The 21,517-nt window shown below is 39.5% G+C and overlaps 1 protein-coding gene and 1 pseudogene across 1 annotated transcript; both read left to right on the top strand.

Moving 5' to 3' along the window:
• The first annotated feature begins 766 nt into the window (after positions 1-766).
• LOC132843105 (titin-like) lies at positions 767-8,527 on the top strand. The gene is made up of 7 exons (XM_060866208.1): positions 767-779; positions 1,618-1,953; positions 2,725-3,012; positions 3,300-3,407; positions 3,504-3,571; positions 3,667-3,754; positions 7,220-8,527. The coding sequence occupies exons 1-7, from the start codon at positions 767-769 to the stop codon at positions 7,222-7,224; spliced, it is 906 nt and encodes a 301-aa protein (XP_060722191.1). The 3' UTR covers positions 7,225-8,527.
• Positions 8,528-15,955: 7,428 nt separating this feature from the next.
• LOC132843113 (myocilin-like) lies at positions 15,956-18,175 on the top strand (annotated as a pseudogene).
• The last annotated feature ends 3,342 nt before the right edge of the window (positions 18,176-21,517 follow it).

Raw genomic sequence — 21,517 nt, forward strand, 5'->3', positions numbered from 1 at the left:
TCATTAAAGATATACAGGTGAATGAAAGGTGTCTCGTCCGATGATGGTAAGTTTCCATTAACAAATTATACCAACCGCTTCCGGGTTGTCTGACTTGTTAATGTGTTTTGGGTTTTGTTAATGTGTTTTGGGTTTTGTTAATTTGGTTTGGGTTTTGTTAATTTGGTTTGGGTTTTGTTAATGTGTTTTCGGTTTTGTTAATTTGGTTTGGGTTTTGTTAATTTGGTTTGGGTTTTGTTAATTTGGTTTGGGTTTTGTTAATTTGTTTTGCACTTCCCGGCCACCGTAAAATAGACAGTCTTGCAAAAGTATTTACCCCCATGGAATTGGTCAGGTTTGTGAGAATTACATAATAAATGAATCTATTTTTCCTCTCAGTATTTTCATTGCACTCATGTTCTCTTACAGTTTATTTTCAGTCACAATTAATTATTGATGTCAAAATGTCTCAAAGCTCAGCTGAAAGATATTGTTTTAACCAGAAAACATTTTGCTTAAATTTGTATTTCACATCTGAAATATTAAAACAGCTCTAATTTTCTGAATAAAAACCACTTTTATTGAGTTTCCATTGAAGACACAGTCAGTCTAGTGAAAGAAGTGAAAATGAAGGAGCTTTCTAAGAAAGAACAAAAGATCAGTTAATAGGATGGAACAGGGTGTAAAATTATATCCAAATGGTTGGACATCCCACTGAGGTCAGTAGTGAGGAAGTGGAAGCTACATCCACACCACATACACAAACATTATCTAGACAAGGACTGTGATGGAGGCCAACAGTGAGGCCAACAGTCACCCTGAAGGAGTTAGGATGTCAAAACTGAAGAAAGAATGAATTTTTAGTATAAAATCCTTCAGTCTGCTAAGAAAAACCCAGATATTTGGACATTTCTCCTTTCAGCAGAACAAATATCCCAAAACAATAAATTCATTCATTCATTCATCTTCTACCGCTTATCCAAACTACCTCGGGTCACGGGGAGCCTGTGCCTATCTCAGGCGTCATCGGGCATCAAGGCAGGATACACCCTGGACGGAGTGCCAACCCATTGCAGGGCACACACACACACTCTCATTCACTCACACAATCACACACTAGGGACAATTTTCCAGAGATGCCAATCAACCTTCCATGCATGTCTTTGGACCGGGGGAGGAAACCGGAGTACCCGGAGGAAACCCCCGAGGCATGGGGAGAACATGCAAACTCCACACACACAAGGTGGAGGCGGGAATCGAACCCCAACCCTGGAGGTGTGAGGCGAACGTGCTAACCACTAAGCCACCGTGCCCAAAACAATAAATGATTTTTTAAAAATTAAAATGTACTTTATCATTAAAATCTCATGAGGTTTAATGGAGTGAATACTTTTGCAAGGCAACGTATATCATAATATACCAGATCTGGTCTTAGCTGCACTACTGTAGTAAATAATAATATATTTTCTTCAGAACAAATCTGATTCTATGAAATGTAAAGTTTCGGCATTTTCAGGTCTAAATGCAGCATCATCTTCACTGACAGATCTGTATCACAGTGTAGTTTTAATGGACTTCATGTGATGAGGATAGGATGATGTTTGTGAGTGAAATGATGAAGCTGAAGCTGTGATGCAGGTTTACTGTGTGAAGCTGGAGACGAGACGGTCAAACTGCAGGAACTGGAAGGAACCAATATAACTCTTCGTCCTAAGATAACTGGGATTCAGCCTGATGCTCTGATTCTGTGGTTTTATGGACCTGAGAAAGGAGATAAACGGATATTGATTAGTCAGGTGGATGATGGAAAAATTGTTACAAAAATCAGTGAGAGATTTAAAGAGCGACTGCAGCTGGACAGAATCAGTGGAGCTTTAACTATCAGGAACATCAGCAGAAATGATTCTGGAGTTTATGTATTCCATACCCACAATGGACCGGTCTCATTTAGGACTTTCAATGTCAGTGTTTATGGTGAGTAAAAGTGTTTCATTTCTCCTTCATATCTGTGTTTATTCTAAACTTCAATATAAAACGTCCAATCAGAGCTCAGTCAGGTCAAACTGCATCATTAAATCATTTAAAATAAATCTGCTCAGAAATAATTAGACTTTTATTTTCCTGATTATCAGAATAAATATTCACCATGAAGAAACAAGTCATTATATATTTAATCCAATCAAAAAAAAAATCCTGGACATGAGAACAAGCCTGAAATATCCTGAAACTATCAGCCACTGAGATTCTACCCACATTAACATGAGTTATTTGATACCTAACCAGCTTCTGGTGTCTGTCACTGAAGATCTCTGGAGGCTTCAGCTGTAACATTTCAGTAAAACTTTAATACATTAATGTTTCTATCATAACAGGTCATTCACTGGGACTTGTACAGAGGATAAACATACAGGGAAAAGAATCACAGGGAAATCAATATTACTAAATAATTATAATCACAAGGAATAAGTGAGACTGTAAATTGGGAAACTGAAATAAAACAAGGCTCAGAATCACATTAAGGACAATGAACAAAAGCTCAAAAGGAAAAAGCGAGGAATATATATGACTTATTATTAATGAAATAAAAACACAGAAGAGGTGAAGACATTAGAGGAATTAACCAATGATGTGTCAGGGGCGGAGTCAGATCTCAAACCAAAACACACACACACACACACACACACACACACACACACACACAGAGTTGTGTTTCTAATCCATTCTCCTATAATGTGTTTGTTTTAGCTCCGGTATCAACTCCAGTAATAATAAATGAAAGAGGAAAGCGAAGTGTGAATAACACAGAGTCGTGTTTCCTCCTGTGTTCTGTGGAGAATGGAGAATATGTGAAGTTATCCTGGTACAGAGAGAATGAGAGAATCTCCATCACCAATAACACAGATCTCAGTGTTCCCCTCAATCTCTCACTTCAAATACAATACAATGACACTAACACTTACAGCTGTGTTTCTGCAAACCTTGTGAGCAATAAAACAACTTCTCTCATCATCACAGAGCTCTGTGACGTCTCAGGTACGTCAATGGGTCTAAACTCATTACTGATCATCTGTCTGGTTAATAAAAAGTCATTTAAAATACATAGAGGATTCACGTTTCACTAACTGCACTGGAATATTAATGGAATATTAATGGAATATTAATCCAGTGTAGCGTCATGTTACAGGTTTCTCATGGATTTAAGGGAAAATCTAAATAACATGAACTTTGTGTCTGATGTAGATCTGCTGATATGATCATATAATATTTCTGTCATTAATTATTATTTATCTACATTTATGATTATATCTTACTCTGTACAGATGATCCTCCCTCTTCACTGCGTCCTGCTCTGATATCTCTTGGAAGTATTGTGTTATTAATTATAATAATAACTTTGTGTATTTTGCTGAAAAAGAAAAAACCACAAGGCAAGTAATGAATCTTTCTGTTCATGTGTTTAGTTCAGTTTTTATATTTGTTCAGTTCAGTAACATTTAATCTGATTATTTTTTCTTTATTTTCAGAAATTTCTGAGGAACTGACTTCCTCTGATGTGACTAATAAAGCTCACAGTGCAGAGAGCAATGAACAGGTAAAGTTGTGGGGAAAATAATTTGGTATAAAATCACAGGCGTGATAAAGTCTCCTCCTGATTCAGATTCAGTGAAATATACTGCTGTGTTACAGGAAGAAAACTCCACAGTAACGGATGTTGAAGTAGAGAGAGACACTGTGCAGACGCGAGGAGATTCAAATAATTCAACACATGACTACTGTATGTCCTTCTTATTATATCATTTCTTTTACATACTTCTGTTCACAAATCTCCACAGTTTGTGTTTCATGTTCCACATATTCAGTGTGTAGATTCTGTACGATACCGTTAAAGCGTGAACTCCGTTGTGTTTTCCATCTTTTAGTGAGTATTTGAGTCGAGAGCTTGATGTGATTTCAGAGTCGTTAACTGAGTCGTGTCTGAACGAGTATTTCTGTTTGTCTCGTCTCACTCTATTTACAAACTCATTAATCCCTTTGAATTGAGCTGAGAAATCCTGTAGCAGTTAGGATGTGTCTTCAGGGATCAGAGTATAATAGCTTCACATTTACATGCTCTGACTAGCGGCATTAAAGTGAACAAAGAACCGAATGTTAATCTTAAAGCTAATCAGCAGCTTCAGTTTTCCAGCTTCAGTGTTTACGCTTCTCATGTTACAGCCGTATTGTTCAGATCAGATCCATGTCTATCTAGAAGATAGAGTTAGATAGAGAAGAGGTGTTAGTGTTGTCGTTTATTTGCTCATCACATTAACACGTGTTCTGTAGTTCCTGAAAAACCTGATAGTCTGAACTTGAGTAATGTTGGCCGTATATTCACAGATTCGATTTTCCCGAGTCAATAACTCCTGAGCTAAACGCTGTTACTACACAAATAACACCTCTTTTCTATCGTAGTAATGTAGAGAGGCAGCTACAACCCAATTTTCCTCAAAATCAGCGGTGGACAAAATACACAAGTCTCTATGTGCAGACGACTAAGAGACACATTCCAAGGGACCGTCTGCAAAGTGCAAAACCCGAAAAGCGAATAATAAAAAACAGTCAATAACTTCACTGTAATACACTGTACTGTCTGATCTTCTTCCTGGATCACGACTTGTTCTCGTGTGTGGAGCTCAAACAGCTTCATAATAGTAAAGGACAGAAAATGTAGAGTAAGAAAGAAGAAGCATAGAAAATGTGTGAGAGATGTGTGTGTGTGCGTGTGTGTGTGTGTGTGTGTGTGTGTGTGTGTGTGTGTGTGAGTGAGAAATTTATACTTGAAACCTATCAGACTGTAACCTTCTTCTGATTAAATGACAAATTAATTCTGGCTTATTTCAGTTCATCATTACTTTAGTTTGTTCATTTTAGCTCACACAGATCTGTTCCCTGGTGTTCATATTCAGTACTGTGCAAAAGTCTACACACCCTTGTAGAGGTGTTTTCAGTATTTGAGGTGTTTTGAATTAAGTTGTGAGAAAAGAAAAACAACTAGGTTTCATTACTGACACAAACAAATATTAAAAAATATAGCTGCAAGCGGCGATACCGGGGTCAAGCCGATCAGATGCGCTCAGAACATGTCGTGATGAACCATACCGTTTCGTAACTGTTATAATTTAAAGGCATTTTTGGAAATTACCCTGTGCACAAAAAGTTTGAGAAGATATTCATGACAGAAATGACGTCATATGGTGCAATCGAATCGGCATGAGCAAAGGATCCACAATATGCAAGAATTTTACGGGTCAGCAGTTATAAACATGAACATAATTAGATTTTTGGACTGTTGGTGGCATTAGAGGGTTTGAGCTAGACACACCAAAGTTGCTATAGTAACTTCTAAGACTGGCCTCTACATGACCAGAATCAGAATCAGAATCAGGGCTCAAATACATTTCAGCGTGCTCGCCATCATATTCTTTGATGTGTTACACACCAACAACAGATAGGTCTATCAATAAACTTTTGATAACTTTTTGTCTGGAGTGTCTCTAGATGATGCGTACAAAAAATCAAGCCAGTTCGAAGAAGTCTGTGTGTCTGTGTGTGTGTGTGTCTGTGAGTGTGTGTGTGTGAGTGTGTGTGTGTGTATCTGTGTGTGTGTCTGTGAGTGTGTGTGTGTGAGTGTGTGTGTCTGTGTGTGTCTGTGTGTGTGTCTGTGTGTGTGTCTGTGTATGTGTGTGTGTGTGTATGTGTGTGTGTTTGTGTGTGTGTGTGCCTGTGTGTGTCTGTATGCGTCTGTGTGTGTGTGTGTGTGTGTGTGTGTGTGTGTGTGTGTGTGTCTGTGTGTGTGTGTGTGTGTGTGTGAGTGTGTGTGTGTGTGTGTATCTGTGTGTGTGTCTGTGAGTGTGTGAGTGTGTGTGTCTGTGTGTGTCTGTGTGTGTGTCTGTGTGTGTGTCTGTGTATGTGTGTGTCTGTGTGTGTGTTTGTGTGTGTGTGTGTGTGCCTGTGTGTGTCTGTATGCGTCTGTGTGTGTGTGTGTGTGTGTGTGTGTGTGTGTGTGTGCGTGTGTGTGTGCGTGTGTGTGTGTCTGTGTGTGTGTGTGTGTGTGTGTGTGTCTGTGTGTGTGTCTGTGTGTGTCTGTATGTGTCTGTGTGTGTGTGTGTGTGTGTGTGTGCGTGTGTGTGTGTGCGTGTGTGTGAGTGTGTGTGTCTGTGTGTGTGTGAGTGTGTGTGTGTGTGTGTGTGTGTGCCTGTGTGTGTCTGTGTGTGTCTGTATGCGTCTGTGTGTGTGAGTGTGTGTGTGTGTGTGTGTGTGTGTGTGTGTGTGTGTCACTGTGGTGCTGGTCATTTGCACCAAGCCTCACAAGTTGTGGGTTTACAGGAAGACTGATGAGAGTAGAGGACACACTGAAGAGCGCTCACCACAAGGAGAAAATAAAGTGACAGCTCAGGCGCTGTGTGTTCAAATGTTTACCATGACACACACACACACACACACACACTCACACTCACACACACACTCTCACCCACACACACTCACTCACACACACACATTTAAATATGACAATGTCAATAATGATGACAATTTATTTATACAGCACAATTAATTACAACTTCCGTCGAACAATGTGCTTTCCATTAGGTCATTAAATACAGAAAAACACAACAAACAAACAAACAAAAAAATTATAAAATCGTACAAATATCCCATCAGCCATATGCTTTTGAAAATAAAAATGTCTTTAGCCTGGACTTAAAAATATTAAGAGAAGAGGCTTGTCTAATGGATAGTGGCAAGGCGTTCCAAAGCCTGGGGGCAGCAATACAAAAAGCATGATCTCCCCTGCACTTAAGCCTTGACTATGGGGTAAACAATTGATCCTGGTTGGAAGACTGAAGGTCAGTCGGTCAGTAACTCACTGAGATAAATATAAGTCTGATATTAATCTTGATCTTTTTTATATATTAATCTTTGTATAATATTAAACTTCTTGTATTACGTTTCTTATATTCTGTAAAGCTGCTTTGAGACGATGTCCATTATTAAACGCGCTATAGAAATAAATTTGAATTGAATTGACTTGATGGTCCTGTTTTTAGCGCTCGGTGATGAACTCAGTGATGACGTTTAATCCTGTCACATTATCAGTTTCACTTCATTTCACTCTGTTTTTACATTTCATACCACAATGCTTTCTAATACTAGGTTCTGTATGTCAGAAGGTGTTAATTCAATTTTCTATACTCTGTTCCAGCATGACAATGTCCCTGTGCACAAAGTCCCTGAGCTCCATGAAGACATGGTGTGGAGGTGAAGGTTGGAGTGAAGAACTCGAGTGTCCTTGACAGAGCACTGACTCAACACCACTGAACACCTTTGAGATGAACTGGAACCGGAGTCTCCACAACATCTCAACATCAGAGTCTGATCTCACGAAGGTTCTAGTAGTTGAATGAATTAACACAATTGACCCACAGTCAAGCTCCAACATCTAGAGGAAAGAAGAGGAGCGTGGAGCGCATTATTTACATTTGCATTTACAGCATTTAGCAGACACCATTATCCAGAGCAACATACATACTGTAAGTGCTTAAATCTCTAACATTGAATACATTAATGCTGGCTCACTAAGTTACATACTTAAGATACCATGAGTTTTAAATTTTGTTCAAAGTTACAACGAAAAAGTGTGAAGTTTTTTTTGTTTGTTTTTTTTTAAATGCAAAAGATAAGGAAAGAAGTGCTAGTTGAAGTGTTTCCTGAATAAGTAGGTCTTCAACCACCGCTTAAAAATAGCCAGTGACTCAGCTGTCCGGACCTCTAGGGGAAATTCATTCCACCACCTTGGTGCCAGTACAGAGAAGAGTCTTGTAGTATACTTGCCTCTTACCCTGAGCGATGGTGGAACCAGTCGAGCAGTGCTGGTAGATCGGAGGGTGTGGGGTGCAGTGTGAGGAGTGATGAGGGCTTTGAGGTAAGAGGGAGCTGGTCCGTTTTTGGCTTTGTAGGCCAGCATCAGTGTTTTGAATCTGGTGTGTGCAGCTACCGGAATCCAGTGGAGGGATTGTAGCAGCTGGGTGGTATGTGAGAACTTTGGCAGGTTGAAAACAAGCCATGCAGCTGCATTTTGGATCATTTGCAGAGGACGGATTGCGTTCAATGGCAGCCCATAGAACCATACGTAGGAAAGTTATGAAATTTGGCACACATGTAGAGGCCAGTCTTAGAAGGTATTATAGCAACTTTGGTGTGTCTAGCTCAAACCCTCTAGCGCCACCAACAGTCCAAAAACCCAATTTTGTGCTGACTCGTAAGGCCTAGAGGCAAAATTTTTGCAACATCAGAATCATAATCAGAAAGGTCTTTATTGCTAAGTATGTTTTCACATACGAGGAACACACACACACACACACACACATTTACACACACACTCACTCACACTCGCACACTTACTCACACTCGCACACTCAGTGAACGTGATAACTGAATAAAAGACAAAACAGAGACGTTTTGCTTCGCACGAGGATTGTAGACTCACCAATATGACTTTGTTTATTTTAGGGAAAACTGGACAGGTGAGTACTTCACATGACATATATTGTGCAACGTTAGTAAGCTTTTCTGTATTAGAGACACTAGGACCCGTTAGGAGCGGGTGCCACCCTCTGTAACTTGCGGGTCACTTTGTGTATGTGAAAATCCTTTAAGGCCTTAAACTCCCTAAAGGCCTTAAACGCTTGAACCCGGGAAATGCTGCTTGCAGCTTTAATTATTATTATTATTATTATTATTATTATTATTATTATTATTATTATCATTATTATTATTAGCAGTAGTAGTAAATTGTGATAAAAAAAAAAACTCACAATGGTTACAAATAGTTGCAGGTTACTATTATTATTATTAGTAGTATTTTTTCTACTACTACTCCTACTGCCAACAAGAAAACTAATATAAAAGCAATAAATGACATAATTAAAACTTACTGTTATGAATACTATTTGATCTTATAAGTTGTTGGCCAAATTTCAAAATTGCAATAATACATTTAGTTTTTGACTGATAATCTTTCAAACTAGATTACAAATTTCATATACAGTTAGGTACATATACATTTGAAAAGAGGCACAATTTTTGTTTAGTTTTTCAGGTATTTACCAAAACATATTCAAGCTATAGTTGTATAGGTACAGTATAGTGTGCTGAAAGTCTCTCAGCTTTAATTTGAGGGTATTTAAATCCAAATTGGAGGAAGGATTTAGGAATTACAGCTCTTGAGAGTAACCAGCCCCCTTTTTCAAGGGACCAAAAGTAATTGGACAAAAGTCAAAAATCAAAAGCTGTTTCATGGACAGGTGTAGGTTATTCCTTCATTATTTCTTCATCAATTAAGCAGGTAAAAGGTCTGGAGTTGATTCTAAGTGTGATATTTGCACTTGGAATCTGTTTCTGTCAACCTACATCATGTGTTCAAAGAAGCTCTCCATGCAAGTCAAACAGGCCATCATTAGACTTCATAAACAAAACAAATCCATCAGAGATATAGCAGGAACATTAGGAGTGGCCCTTTGTTTGGTCCAACAGTTTGGTCCCTTGGAATCTGTCTCTCAGTCTTCTGCCCATAGAGATTTGTGTATTTTGTCCACCACGGAGGAAAGCTGATTTTGAGGAAAATTGGGTTGTAGCTGCCTCTCTACAGTACTACAATAGAAAAGAGGTGTTATTTGTGTAATAACAGCATTTAGCTCAGGAGTTATTGACTCGGGAAATTCAAATCTGTGAATATGCGGCCAACTTTACTTTAAGGCCTTACAAATCTTTTATTGTAGCTGCTTCACAATAAGAGCATTACCCTAGCGAAACAACGGGGTGCTTTTATTGTGACGACGTTATAGGACATGCAATGTGCTTATCACATCGAGACGTCTTATGTCGGTGACGATTCTCAGTCATCCAAGTCTTATCGTGTTTACTTTGGACTATTAGCTATTCAGTCGGACTGCTTTTCCGAACAGTGTCTAACAAGCACACCGTCGGCACAACATATGAAGTTGGACTGTAGTCCATGACATATCATAAATTCGACAATGCAAAAGCTATTTAACATAAGGTCTGAAAATAAGACTGACATCTTACCTTGTTAAAAGGTAAAGAAAACTTATCGTTCTATAAAATGAAAAAGAAAACTTATAACAATTCAATAATCTTCTTTCAGCAAGATGGTTCTTTATCCAACTGTCTACTGTAGGTAAAGTGTCTGTTCCTCCTGTTGTTGAATCAGCTTCCTTCTGGATCTCTTCTTTACAGTTTTAATCAGATACATTCAATTTCTTTATTTCATTCAACAGTTTCCCCATTTCCTTTTTTTATTTTCCATAGCTTCCTTCTTCCTTGCTTTCTGTCTTTGTTGTCTTTTGTTACGTTTTTCTCTTTTTGCTGCATTAATTTCACTTTGTTTCTTTATTGTATTGGATGAGATTGTCACATAATGATAACCGGATATTTGTGGTATGGCAGTTACTCCACTCTTAAAAATTCTATCAACACACTGTGAGGGTTAATAATGCACTAAAGTGATGCTGGTGATCTATTTACTTTAAAATGAATGTTACTGCAGCACAAAATGATTCAATATAGGGTGGTGCTCCGCCTCAGGACCTGTGACATCAACATTGATGTGGTGTACGCCCTGAACACAATGGCTCTAAATGATCAAGAATGATCTTTAACCTAAAAGGGATACCCCCACACCACCAGTGGCTGCTCCAGGAGGGGTCCATCATTATTCTGGTGCTCCGCCTCAGGAGTGGACAATAAGGACATGTCCTGCTTTTTTTTTTCTTATTTATTTGTTCTATTTGTTCACTTGTTTTAAAATAAAAAATACAATAGTGAAATATTAAAAAGATTTTTACTTTATTTTATTTCAACAACTGAATCCTGTAATGTCTACTTATGTTGGGTGACAGGATATTTAGGATGTGTGTCGGGTGATTCATGTGGACAGCACTAAACTTTAAGTGAACCTTCACCCTTCTTGACGTATATTGGTGCTCAGAGTGCAGACATCGCCCTTTCACACTCGTCCCACCTCACCGGGGCTTGGGAACACTACAGGTCTAGGCTCATGAGTGAGTGCGGGTCATACAGATGTAGTCTCAACACACGTTTCTCTACGTTATAACAGCACAAAGTGATTCCATATAGCGTTATAACAACAAAGTGATACAATATAGGGTTATAACAGCACAAAGTGATTCAATATAGTGTAATAACAGCACAAAGTGATTCAATTGATGATTCAGATGATGCAGAAAAAAATGAAAGAGCCAAAGAAGTTAAGGGAGGCAGTGGGAAGTTTAATCTATTTGTCCACTTGCACATGACCAGATTTAAGTTTTGTTGTCAGTAGACTATCTCAACATTTTGCTGAACCAACAGAACAACACTGGAACACAGTAAAACATGTGTTCAGATACCTTAAAGGTACAACAAAACAGGAACTATAACGACACAGAGAAACTAGATCTAAGAGTATATAGTGATGCTGACTGGGCATCAGATACAAAAGAAAGACTCAGGATATTGTGTCAATCTAAGTAAAGGAAGTTCTTTGATTTCCTGGAAAACCAGAAAACAATCTACAGTGTCATTATCTACTTGTGAAGCAGAGTACATGTCCTTAGGGTCAGCCATGCAGGAATGTATCTAGTTGAAACAGCTACTTAAGTGTATGAACACTTACCAATATACACAAACAAAAGTACAGTATATGAGGACAACCAAGGTAGGCTACCATAGCACTAGCCAGAAACCCAATCTGTAGGCAGAGGTGCAAACACATTGACATCAAATACCATTTTATAAGGGAAACTGTAAATGATGGTAAGGTAATTTTGGAGTATTATCCCACAGAGAAAATGGTTGCTGACATTATGACAAAGCAAAAACTAAAGAGATTTGTTTGAGATATGTTTGGCACTTAAAAATGTGAAAAGTGTATGTTTATTTATGTTAAAGTGAAGACTTGTTTTTGTTTTGAGTATTGTTTTTCTGATAACACAATGAGCTAAGAGCGAGTGGGGGTGTTAAAGTAATTGCATTCTTATCATTGAATTACGGTTATGCGTGATGACATCATGCTGCTATGTCATCACGTCGTTACGTGGTTTAAGTCCAGGCATGTTCTTCTGCCATGGGGGCGAGGCCAAGATGGCGTCGAGAGAGGACGGTTTTGCTGTGGCTCTTAAAAACTTTGCTCAAATCCTTGTTTAATTTCTAATCTGTTCATGTTCAGATCTAATTCAAAGGTACTGTTTGCTTTATACAGTAAGTTAACTGCAAATATATATTTTTTTCTTTGCACATTTTTGTTAAGTTTTGCAGACGCACTTGTCACGTAAAAAAAAACGTGCTTTTGCCACAAACTGCTGTGCTGACTTGAGAATATGGATAAAAAAGAAGAAACACACCTTGCTATGCACAGCTATGCAAGGAGAACACTGAGCTGTGATATGGATGCTGTTGCTGGACACTCCAGTGGACTCGTGCCTTTACATGATACACCTGAACCGAATCCTGCCAAAAAACCCAAACCGAGTTCTGATAGTCCAGCAGTAAGTGATACTAATGAGATTCATGCAGAGAATGGAGGCTATGCACGAAGAAACTTTGCACCGAATTCAAGGAGTTGAAAAGACACCATCATCCCATCACTCCTTCAGCCCAAATTAACCCAGCTCTCTGTGCCCTCGTCTGTCTGTCAGTGGATCACCAGCTTTCTGACAGACAGGCAGCAGCTAGTGCGACTGGGAAAACTCAAATCCAGGGCTGTGTCCTCTCCCCACTGCTCTTCTCCCTGTACACGAATGACTGCACCTCAAATGACCCCTCTGTCAAGCTCCTGAAGTTTGCAGACAACACCACACTGATCGGCCTCATCCAGGACGGTGACGAGTCTGCTTACAGACTGGAGGTTGAACGGCTGGCTGTCTGGTGCAGCCTTAACAACCTGGAGCTGAACACGCTCAAGACAGTGGAGATGATAGTGGACTTCAGGAGAAACCACCCTGCTCTCCCCCCACTCACCATCATGGACAGCATTGTCACAACAGTGGAGTCATTCAGATTCCTGGGAACCACAATCTCCCAGGACCTGAAGTGGGACATTCACATAGACTCCATTGTGAAAAAGGCCCATCAGAGGTTGTACTTCCTTCGCCAGCTGAGGAAGTTAAACCTGGCACAGAATCTGCTGAAACAGTTCTACACTGCCATCATTCAATCCATTCTGTGCACCTCAATTACTGTTTGGTTCAGCTCAGCTACCAAATCTGACCTCAGGAGACTACAGAGGGTAGTCCGGACTGCTGAGCAAACCATTGGTACAACATTCCCCATCCTCCAAGATCTGTACTTCTCCAGAGTGAGCAAAAGGGCAAAGTCAATCACTCTGGACTCCTCACATCCAGCACACTCCCTCTTTGAACTGTTGCCATCTGGTCGACGCTACAGAGCCCCGAGCACCAGAATGACCAGACATAGGAACAGTTTCTTCCCTCAGGCTATCCATCTGATCAACACATTTGTACATACAAATTGCCTATATTTGTATATGTATATTTCAATTGCACATTTCAACCTGTACATGTGTACAATTTTGCCTATATAGTATATGCCATTCTGTTACACTGTGGAGCTTCTGTCACTAAAACAAATTCCTCGCGTGCGAAACATGCCTGGCAATAAAGCTCTTTCTGATTCTGATTCTGAAAAATGGAATTATTTTTGTATCTCAGCTTTTCAATCAAAATGGTTCAATCTGTAATTAAAATATGTAAGAGTTCTTAGTAAAGCATGGAATTCCTGTTACCTGTTACTAAAATAAATAAAATCTTCTGCCATGTGAATTAATAAAGCAGCAGATTCTGAAGTGATAAAAGTGTATTGTGCAACGCCTTAGGACCTTTGACCCCGACCACAAAACTGGCCATAACACTGGCCATAGCGCTCTATACGTATTTGTCGGATAAACGTTAAACACTAAACAAAATAAACACAACAGCTCTTTTAAGAGCTACCGAAATATCCAGAAAGAGATTTTCCTTTTTTACTGAATGTGTTTTCTATGTGTTATACTGAATATAGGCTTTAAGGTGACTTAAATATAATATATTTCATTTTGTATGTGTATAACAGCACAAAATGACTCGATATAGGGTTTATATCGTGGTGGCCTTTAAAACAGCAAATGGCCTCTTCACCCTTACGAGCTGAAATAAAACAATAAACAGATCCCCTGAACGGATTCCCAGGCGGCTGGAACACGAAATTCCTTCCTCTGAAGCTGTACATCTTTCTGTAGTCCCTCCTCTACCGAACAGCAGCGCAATATCTTTTATCCCCATAGCAACGATACTCCAAAGCACGACCGAGGTAAGTCCCAACTGGTCCATGAATTCCTCCCAGTCACATCATTAACTAAACTAAACGCAATGTTGGACTGTAGGAAAGCAGTCAGATAGTCACGAGAATTAGCGTAGCTTCGGCTGCTCTGTGCAGCACTCAGAAGAAACAACTCGTAAACTTTACTCTTGTACAGATTATATACACAAATAAATAAATAAAAGTAGTGATAACACTCGGTCAGCCAAATACAGACACTTTAACACACTTTGTCAGTGGTTCATTCATTCATTCATTCATCTTCTACCACTTATCCGAACTACCTCGGGTCACGGGGAGCCTGTGCCTATCTCAGGTGTCATTGGGCATCAAGGCAGGATACACCCTGGATGGAGTGCCAACACATCGCAGGGCACACACACACACTCTCATTCACTCACACAATCACACACTACGGACAATTTTCCAGAGATGCCAATCAACCTACCATGCATGTCTTTGGACCGGGGGAGGAAACCGGAGTACCCGGAGGAAACCCCCGAGGCACGGGGAGAACATGCAAACTCCACACACACAAGGTGGAGGTGGGAATCGAACCCCCAACCCTGGAGGTGTGAGGCGAACGTGCTAACCTTTGTCAGTGGTTATTTACTCTATATTAGCCTTAAAACCTGCAGGAGACAAAAAAAACTCTCACACCGAACTGCAGTTCTAAACTCCACCCCTTTATCCAATCATAATTCTCAGTATAAGCTGCAGAGGTGGGAATAAGTGGGAAAACGGCCAAGCACAAATAAAATGAACAAACTGCTAGGTAAAGCCACGTTTTTAGACAGTGTATTACTAACAAACCTTATACATGCAGTAACTCTTAAAGGGGAAGTGCACAATTATTTTATCAGTATACACAGACACAGTTATGATATTATATGAACCACAAACAATCATAAATGCCCCATTACATGAAAATAAAATAAATGATACTTAATATAACCCTAGCTGGGCTACATTAATGTTTCAGCAGAACAAAGTGATTCAAATTAAAAAGATACCAAGGGAAATTGAGTCTTAAATTATTCATTCATTCATTCATTCATTCATTCATTCATTCATTCATTTTCTACCGCTTATCTACCTCGGGTCACAGGGAGCCTGTGTCATCGGGCATCAAGGCAGGATACACCCTGGACGGAGTACCAACCCATCGCAGGGCACACACACACACACACTCTCATTCACTCACGCAATCACACACTACGGACAATTTTCCAGAGATGCCAATCAACCTACCATGCATGTCTTTGGACCGGGGGAGGAAACCGGAGTAACCGGAGGAAACCCCCGAGGCACGGGGAGAACATGCAAACTCCACACACACAAGGTGGAGGCGGGAATCGAACCCCGACCCTGGAGGTGTGAGGCGAACGTGCTAACCACTAAGCCCCCCTGTTTCATTAATGTTAAATAAAGGTGTCCTTACAAAATTATTTGACAATTGCACTTGTTTACATCCTTTTATGTGGAGCGGTTTCCATAGTAACAGAAATATATTGTAAACATAAAAGTGTATGAATATAAATTTGGGATGGATCTGATCCAGAGCAAAGCTGTGGTGTAAAGATTTTCAAATCTCTCTCTCTCTCGCTCTCTCTCTCTCATGCATTCTTTCTCCTCCCACATTTCAGTAGGAGTTGCTCTTATAAATTACCACCTTCCACCATTTCAAAGCTTAGTCAGCATCCACCCAAGTGAAGAGACTTTAAAAGAAGAAACACTTACTTATATAGAAAAACAAACAGTTAAACAGAATTTAATTCACAGATTTTTTGTTTATTTAAATACAGAGTCTTTGGCTCTTTTGATCATAATCATTTGGACGAGGTTCATGCTGTTCACCTTCTGCTTACTTGTAAATGTCCAGGGTCAAGAGAGAGCCTCGTTTTGCAGGACAGATGACCGCTACGGCCGTTGCCAGTACACCTTCACCGTGGACAGCCCAGTGGAGTCCAGCTGTCCCAGTACCATGGAGGCAGAAAACCTGAGCGCTCGTGTCATGCTGCTGGAGGCAGTGGTGAGCCGTGTGCTAGGGGCCGAGGCAGCACCAGAGACGGCAAGGACACCGGCTGAGATGGAGGAGATCAGACAGCTTCTTCGGGACAAAGATCAGCTGGATGGGCAGGTGAAGGAGCTCCAGAGACAAGTAGAGGAGCTCACGATAGAGACGGAGAAGCTCAGAGAGAAACCCTGTTCACTGCCTCCTGACACGGAGGACAACTTGAGCACTAACAGAGGCAGTGGAGAGGATCTGCTCTTATGAGAGAAGCTGGAGATGAGTGTGAAGGCAGTAAGTCAGATTGAATAGGCAAAAATACTTACTGTGCAGAGATGATTCATTGGTATCCATACAAAGTTTGAACCTAAAAAATAAATTTTAAACCTCACAATATGGAGTGAAAAAAAAATACTTTGAATTCTTATCTTCACACTTTCATTTATGTTGTTGAACATCCATGAAACAAGTTAGCTCCTGTTGTAGTTTTTGTTTCTCTCTCTCTTTCTCTCTCTCTCTCTCTCTCTCTCTCTCTCACTCTCTCACACACACTCAAAAAACACACAACACTTCACTCTGACCATTCCAATGCACTGACACTGGAGACTCCTTCCATTAACATGTCTTTAAAGTCTAAGTGAAATTGTAAGGAGTAAAAAAATTGGAATTAAATATGTTTGATATTTATTTTCTGTCATATATTAGATCTGCTTTAATAACCTTTTCTCCCGTAGGTCCTGCTGTGTCTGGAGAATTCCAAGAGATGAAGGCTGAGGTGTCCGAAGTTTCATTCATTCATTCATTCATTCATCTTTCTACCGCTTATCCGAACCACCTCGGGTCACGGGGAGCCTGTGCCTATCTCTGGCGTCATCGTGCATCAAGGCAGGATACACCATGGACGGAGTGCCAACCCATCGCAGGGCACACACACACTCTCATTCACTCACGCAATCACACACTACGGACAATTTTTCCAGAGATGCCAATCAACCTACCATGCATGTCTTTGGACTGGGGGAGGAAACCGGAGTACCCGGAGGAAACCCCCGAGGCATGGGGAGAACATGCAAACTCCACACACACAAGGTGGAGGCGGGAATCGAACCCCGACCCTGGAGGTGTGAGGCAAACGTGCTAACCACTAAGCCATCGTGCCCCCGTCTGAAGTTTCAGTTCCTCCTAAAGTCCAGGAGAACCTTAAGGACCATGCAGGTCTGACAGCTTCATTTTTTAAGATTGTTCAATAAAAAATGGCTTTAAATCTATACATTAGCAACCAGCCTATAAAAAAACAACATGAATAGACATGAAATTTGAAATGTGCCTACAAACAACTTGATTTTTATGATAATAATCTGTTTTGTTTATTCTATGTATAAAAGGCTGTGGGGAACTTGTTTCTGTCGGTGAGCCTGAGACCCATCAAAAGGCCAACAGCATCACAGGAAAATACGGGATGTGGTTCCAGGACCCAGAGTCTCCAGGAGCTCCATATGGGCCAGACACGGTGTGGCGCATCGACACTGTGGGCAGTGAAGTACGAGAACTGTACGCCTATGAAAACCTGGAGCAGCTTGCCCGTGGCTACCCCACGAAGGTCCTGCTTTTACCGGAGTCGATGGAGTGTACCATGGAACGCTGTACTACCAACGCAAACAGAGCCCCACGCTGCTGCGTTATGACCTTGCTGCTGAGAACATTGTGGCCCGGAGAGAGCTGCCACACCCAGGATTCCATGGCCAGTATCCTTGATCCTGTGTGTGTGTGTGTGTGTGTGTGAGTGTGAGTGTGTGTGTGTGTGTGTGTGAGTGTGAGTGTGTGTGAGTGTCTCTGTGCGTCTGTGTGTGTGTGTGTGTGTGTGTGTGTGTGTGTGTGTGTGTGTGAGTGTGTGTGTGTGTGCATGTCTGTGTGTCTGTGTGTGTCTGTGTGTGTGTATAACTTTCCTACGTACAGTTCTATGGGCTGCCATTGACCTCAATGGCGGAAGAGGAAGAATAATAATAAGAAGAAAACTAACGATAACAATAGGTGTCTACGACACACTCACTTCCACACACACTCACTTACACACACACTCACACTTATACACACACTCACACTTACACACACGTACATACACACTCACACCTAACACACACACACACACACTCTCACACACACACACAGACACACACACAGACACACACAGACACTCTCACACACACACACACACAGACACACACACAGACACACACAGACACTCACACACACACACTCACACTTACTCTCACTCGCACACTCACATACTCACTCGCACACTCACATACTCACATACACACTCACACTCACATACACACACTCACAGTTACACACTCACTCATACACACTCACACACACTTACACACACACACACACTTACACAAACACTTACATACACACTCACACTTACACACACACTCACACTTACACACACACTCACACTCACACACACACTCACACTCACACACACACACCTACACACACTTACACACACATTTTGAATTTTCACGTTAAGTTCAGTATTTCACATACGAGGAACACACACACACTCACACTCGCACACTTACTCACACTCGCACACTCACATACTCACTCGCACACTCACATACTCACACACACACTCACACTCACATACACACACTCACAGTTACACACTCACTCATACACACTCACTCACACACACTTACACACACACACACTTACACAAACACTTACACTTACACACACTCACACACACTTACACACACACACTCACTCACTCACACACACTCACACTTACACACACACTTACACACACATTCACACCTACACACACTTACACACACACTCACACCTCCACACACTTACACACACACACATTTTGAATTTTCACATTAAGTTCAGTATTTTACCAATGCAATGCCATATCGCTACGAAACTTGGTATGGTTCATCAGCGACATGTTCTGAGCGCATCTGATCGGCTTGACCCCGGTATCGCTGCTTGCAGCTATATTTGTTATGTCTGTATTATCTTGTCTCGTATAGTACAGTGTTATTTATGTCTGTATTATCTTGTCTTGTATAGTACAGTGTTATTTATGTCTGTATTATCTTGTCTTGTATAGTACAGTGTTATTTATGTCTGTATTATCTTGTCTTGTATAGTACAGTGTTATTTATGTCTGTATTGTCTTGTATAGTACAGTGTTATTTATGTCTGTATTGTCTTGTATAGTACAGTGTTATTTATGTCTGTATTATCTTGTCTTGTATAGTACAGTGTTATTTATGTCTGTATTATCTTGTCTTGTATAGTACAGTGTTATTTATGTCTGTATTATCTTGTCTCGTATAGTAGTGTTATTTATGTCTGTATTGTCTTGTATAGTACAGTGTTATTTATGTCTGTATTGTCTTGTCTTGTATAGTACAGTGTTATTTATGTCTGTATTATCTTGTCTTGTATAGTACAGTGTTATTTATGTCTGTATTATCTTGTCTTGTATAGTACAGTGTTATTTATGTCTGTATTATCTTGTCTTGTATAGTACAGTGTTATTTATGTCTGTATTGTCTTGTCTTGTATAGTACAGTGTTATTTATGTCTGTATTGTCTTGTCTTGTATAGTACAGTGTTATTTATGTCTGTATTATCTTGTCTCGTATAGCACAGTGTTATTTATGTCTGTATTGTCTTGTATAGTACAGTGTTATTTATGTCTGTATTGTCTTGTCTTGTATAGTACAGTGTTATTTATGTCTGTATTGTCTTGTCTTGTATAGTACAGTGTTATTTATGTCTGTATTATCTTGTCTTGTATAGTACAGTGTTATTTATGTCTGTATTGTCTTGTCTTGTATAGTACAGTGTTATTTATGTCTGTATTGTCTTGTATAGTACAGTGTTATTTATGTCTGTATTGTCTTGTATAGTACAGTGTTATTTATGTCTGTATTATCTTGTCTTGTATAGTACAGTGTTATTTATGTCTGTATTGTCTTGTCTTGTATAGTACAGTGTTATTTATGTCTGTATTGTCTTGTATAGTACAGTGTTATTTATGTCTGTATTATCTTGTCTTGTATAGTACAGTGTTATTTATGTCTGTATTATCTTGTCTTGTATAGTACAGTGTTATTTATGTCTGTATTATCTTGTCTTGTATAGTACAGTGTTATTTATGTCTGTATTGTCTTGTATAGTACAGTGTTATTTATGTCTGTATTGTCTTGTATAGTACAGTGTTATTTATGTCTGTATTGTCTTGTCTTGTATAGTACAGTGTTATTTATGTCTGTATTATCTTGTCTTGTATAGTACAGTGTTATTTATGTCTGTATTATCTTGTCTCGTATAGCACAGTGTTATTTATGTCTGTATTGTCTTGTATAGTACAGTGTTATTTATGTCTGTATTGTCTTGTCTTGTATAGTACAGTGTTATTTATGTCTGTATTGTCTTGTCTTGTATAGTACAGTGTTATTTATGTCTGTATTATCTTGTCTTGTATAGTACAGTGTTATTTATGTCTGTATTGTCTTGTCTTGTATAGTACAGTGTTATTTATGTCTGTATTGTCTTGTATAGTACAGTGTTATTTATGTCTGTATTGTCTTGTCTTGTATAGTACAGTGTTATTTATGTCTGTATTATCTTGTCTTGTATAGTACAGTGTTATTTATGTCTGTATTATCTTGTCTTGTATAGTACAGTGTTATTTATGTCTGTATTATCTTGTCTTGTATAGTACAGTGTTATTTATGTCTGTATTATCTTGTCTTGTATAGTACAGTGTTATTTATGTCTGTATTATCTTGTCTTGTATAGTACAGTGTTATTTATGTCTGTATTGTCTTGTCTTGTATAGTACAGTGTTATTTATGTCTGTATTATCTTGTCTCGTATAGCACAGTGTTATTTATGTCTGTATTGTCTTGTATAGTACAGTGTTATTTATGTCTGTATTGTCTTGTATAGTACAGTGTTATTTATGTCTGTATTGTCTTGTATAGTACAGTGTTATTTATGTCTGTATTATCTTGTCTTGTATAGTACAGTGTTATTTATGTCTGTATTATCTTGTCTTGTATAGTA

Source organism: Tachysurus vachellii, chromosome 1 (genome assembly GCF_030014155.1).
Source record: "Tachysurus vachellii isolate PV-2020 chromosome 1, HZAU_Pvac_v1, whole genome shotgun sequence".
Taxonomy (NCBI): domain Eukaryota; kingdom Metazoa; phylum Chordata; class Actinopteri; order Siluriformes; family Bagridae; genus Tachysurus; species Tachysurus vachellii.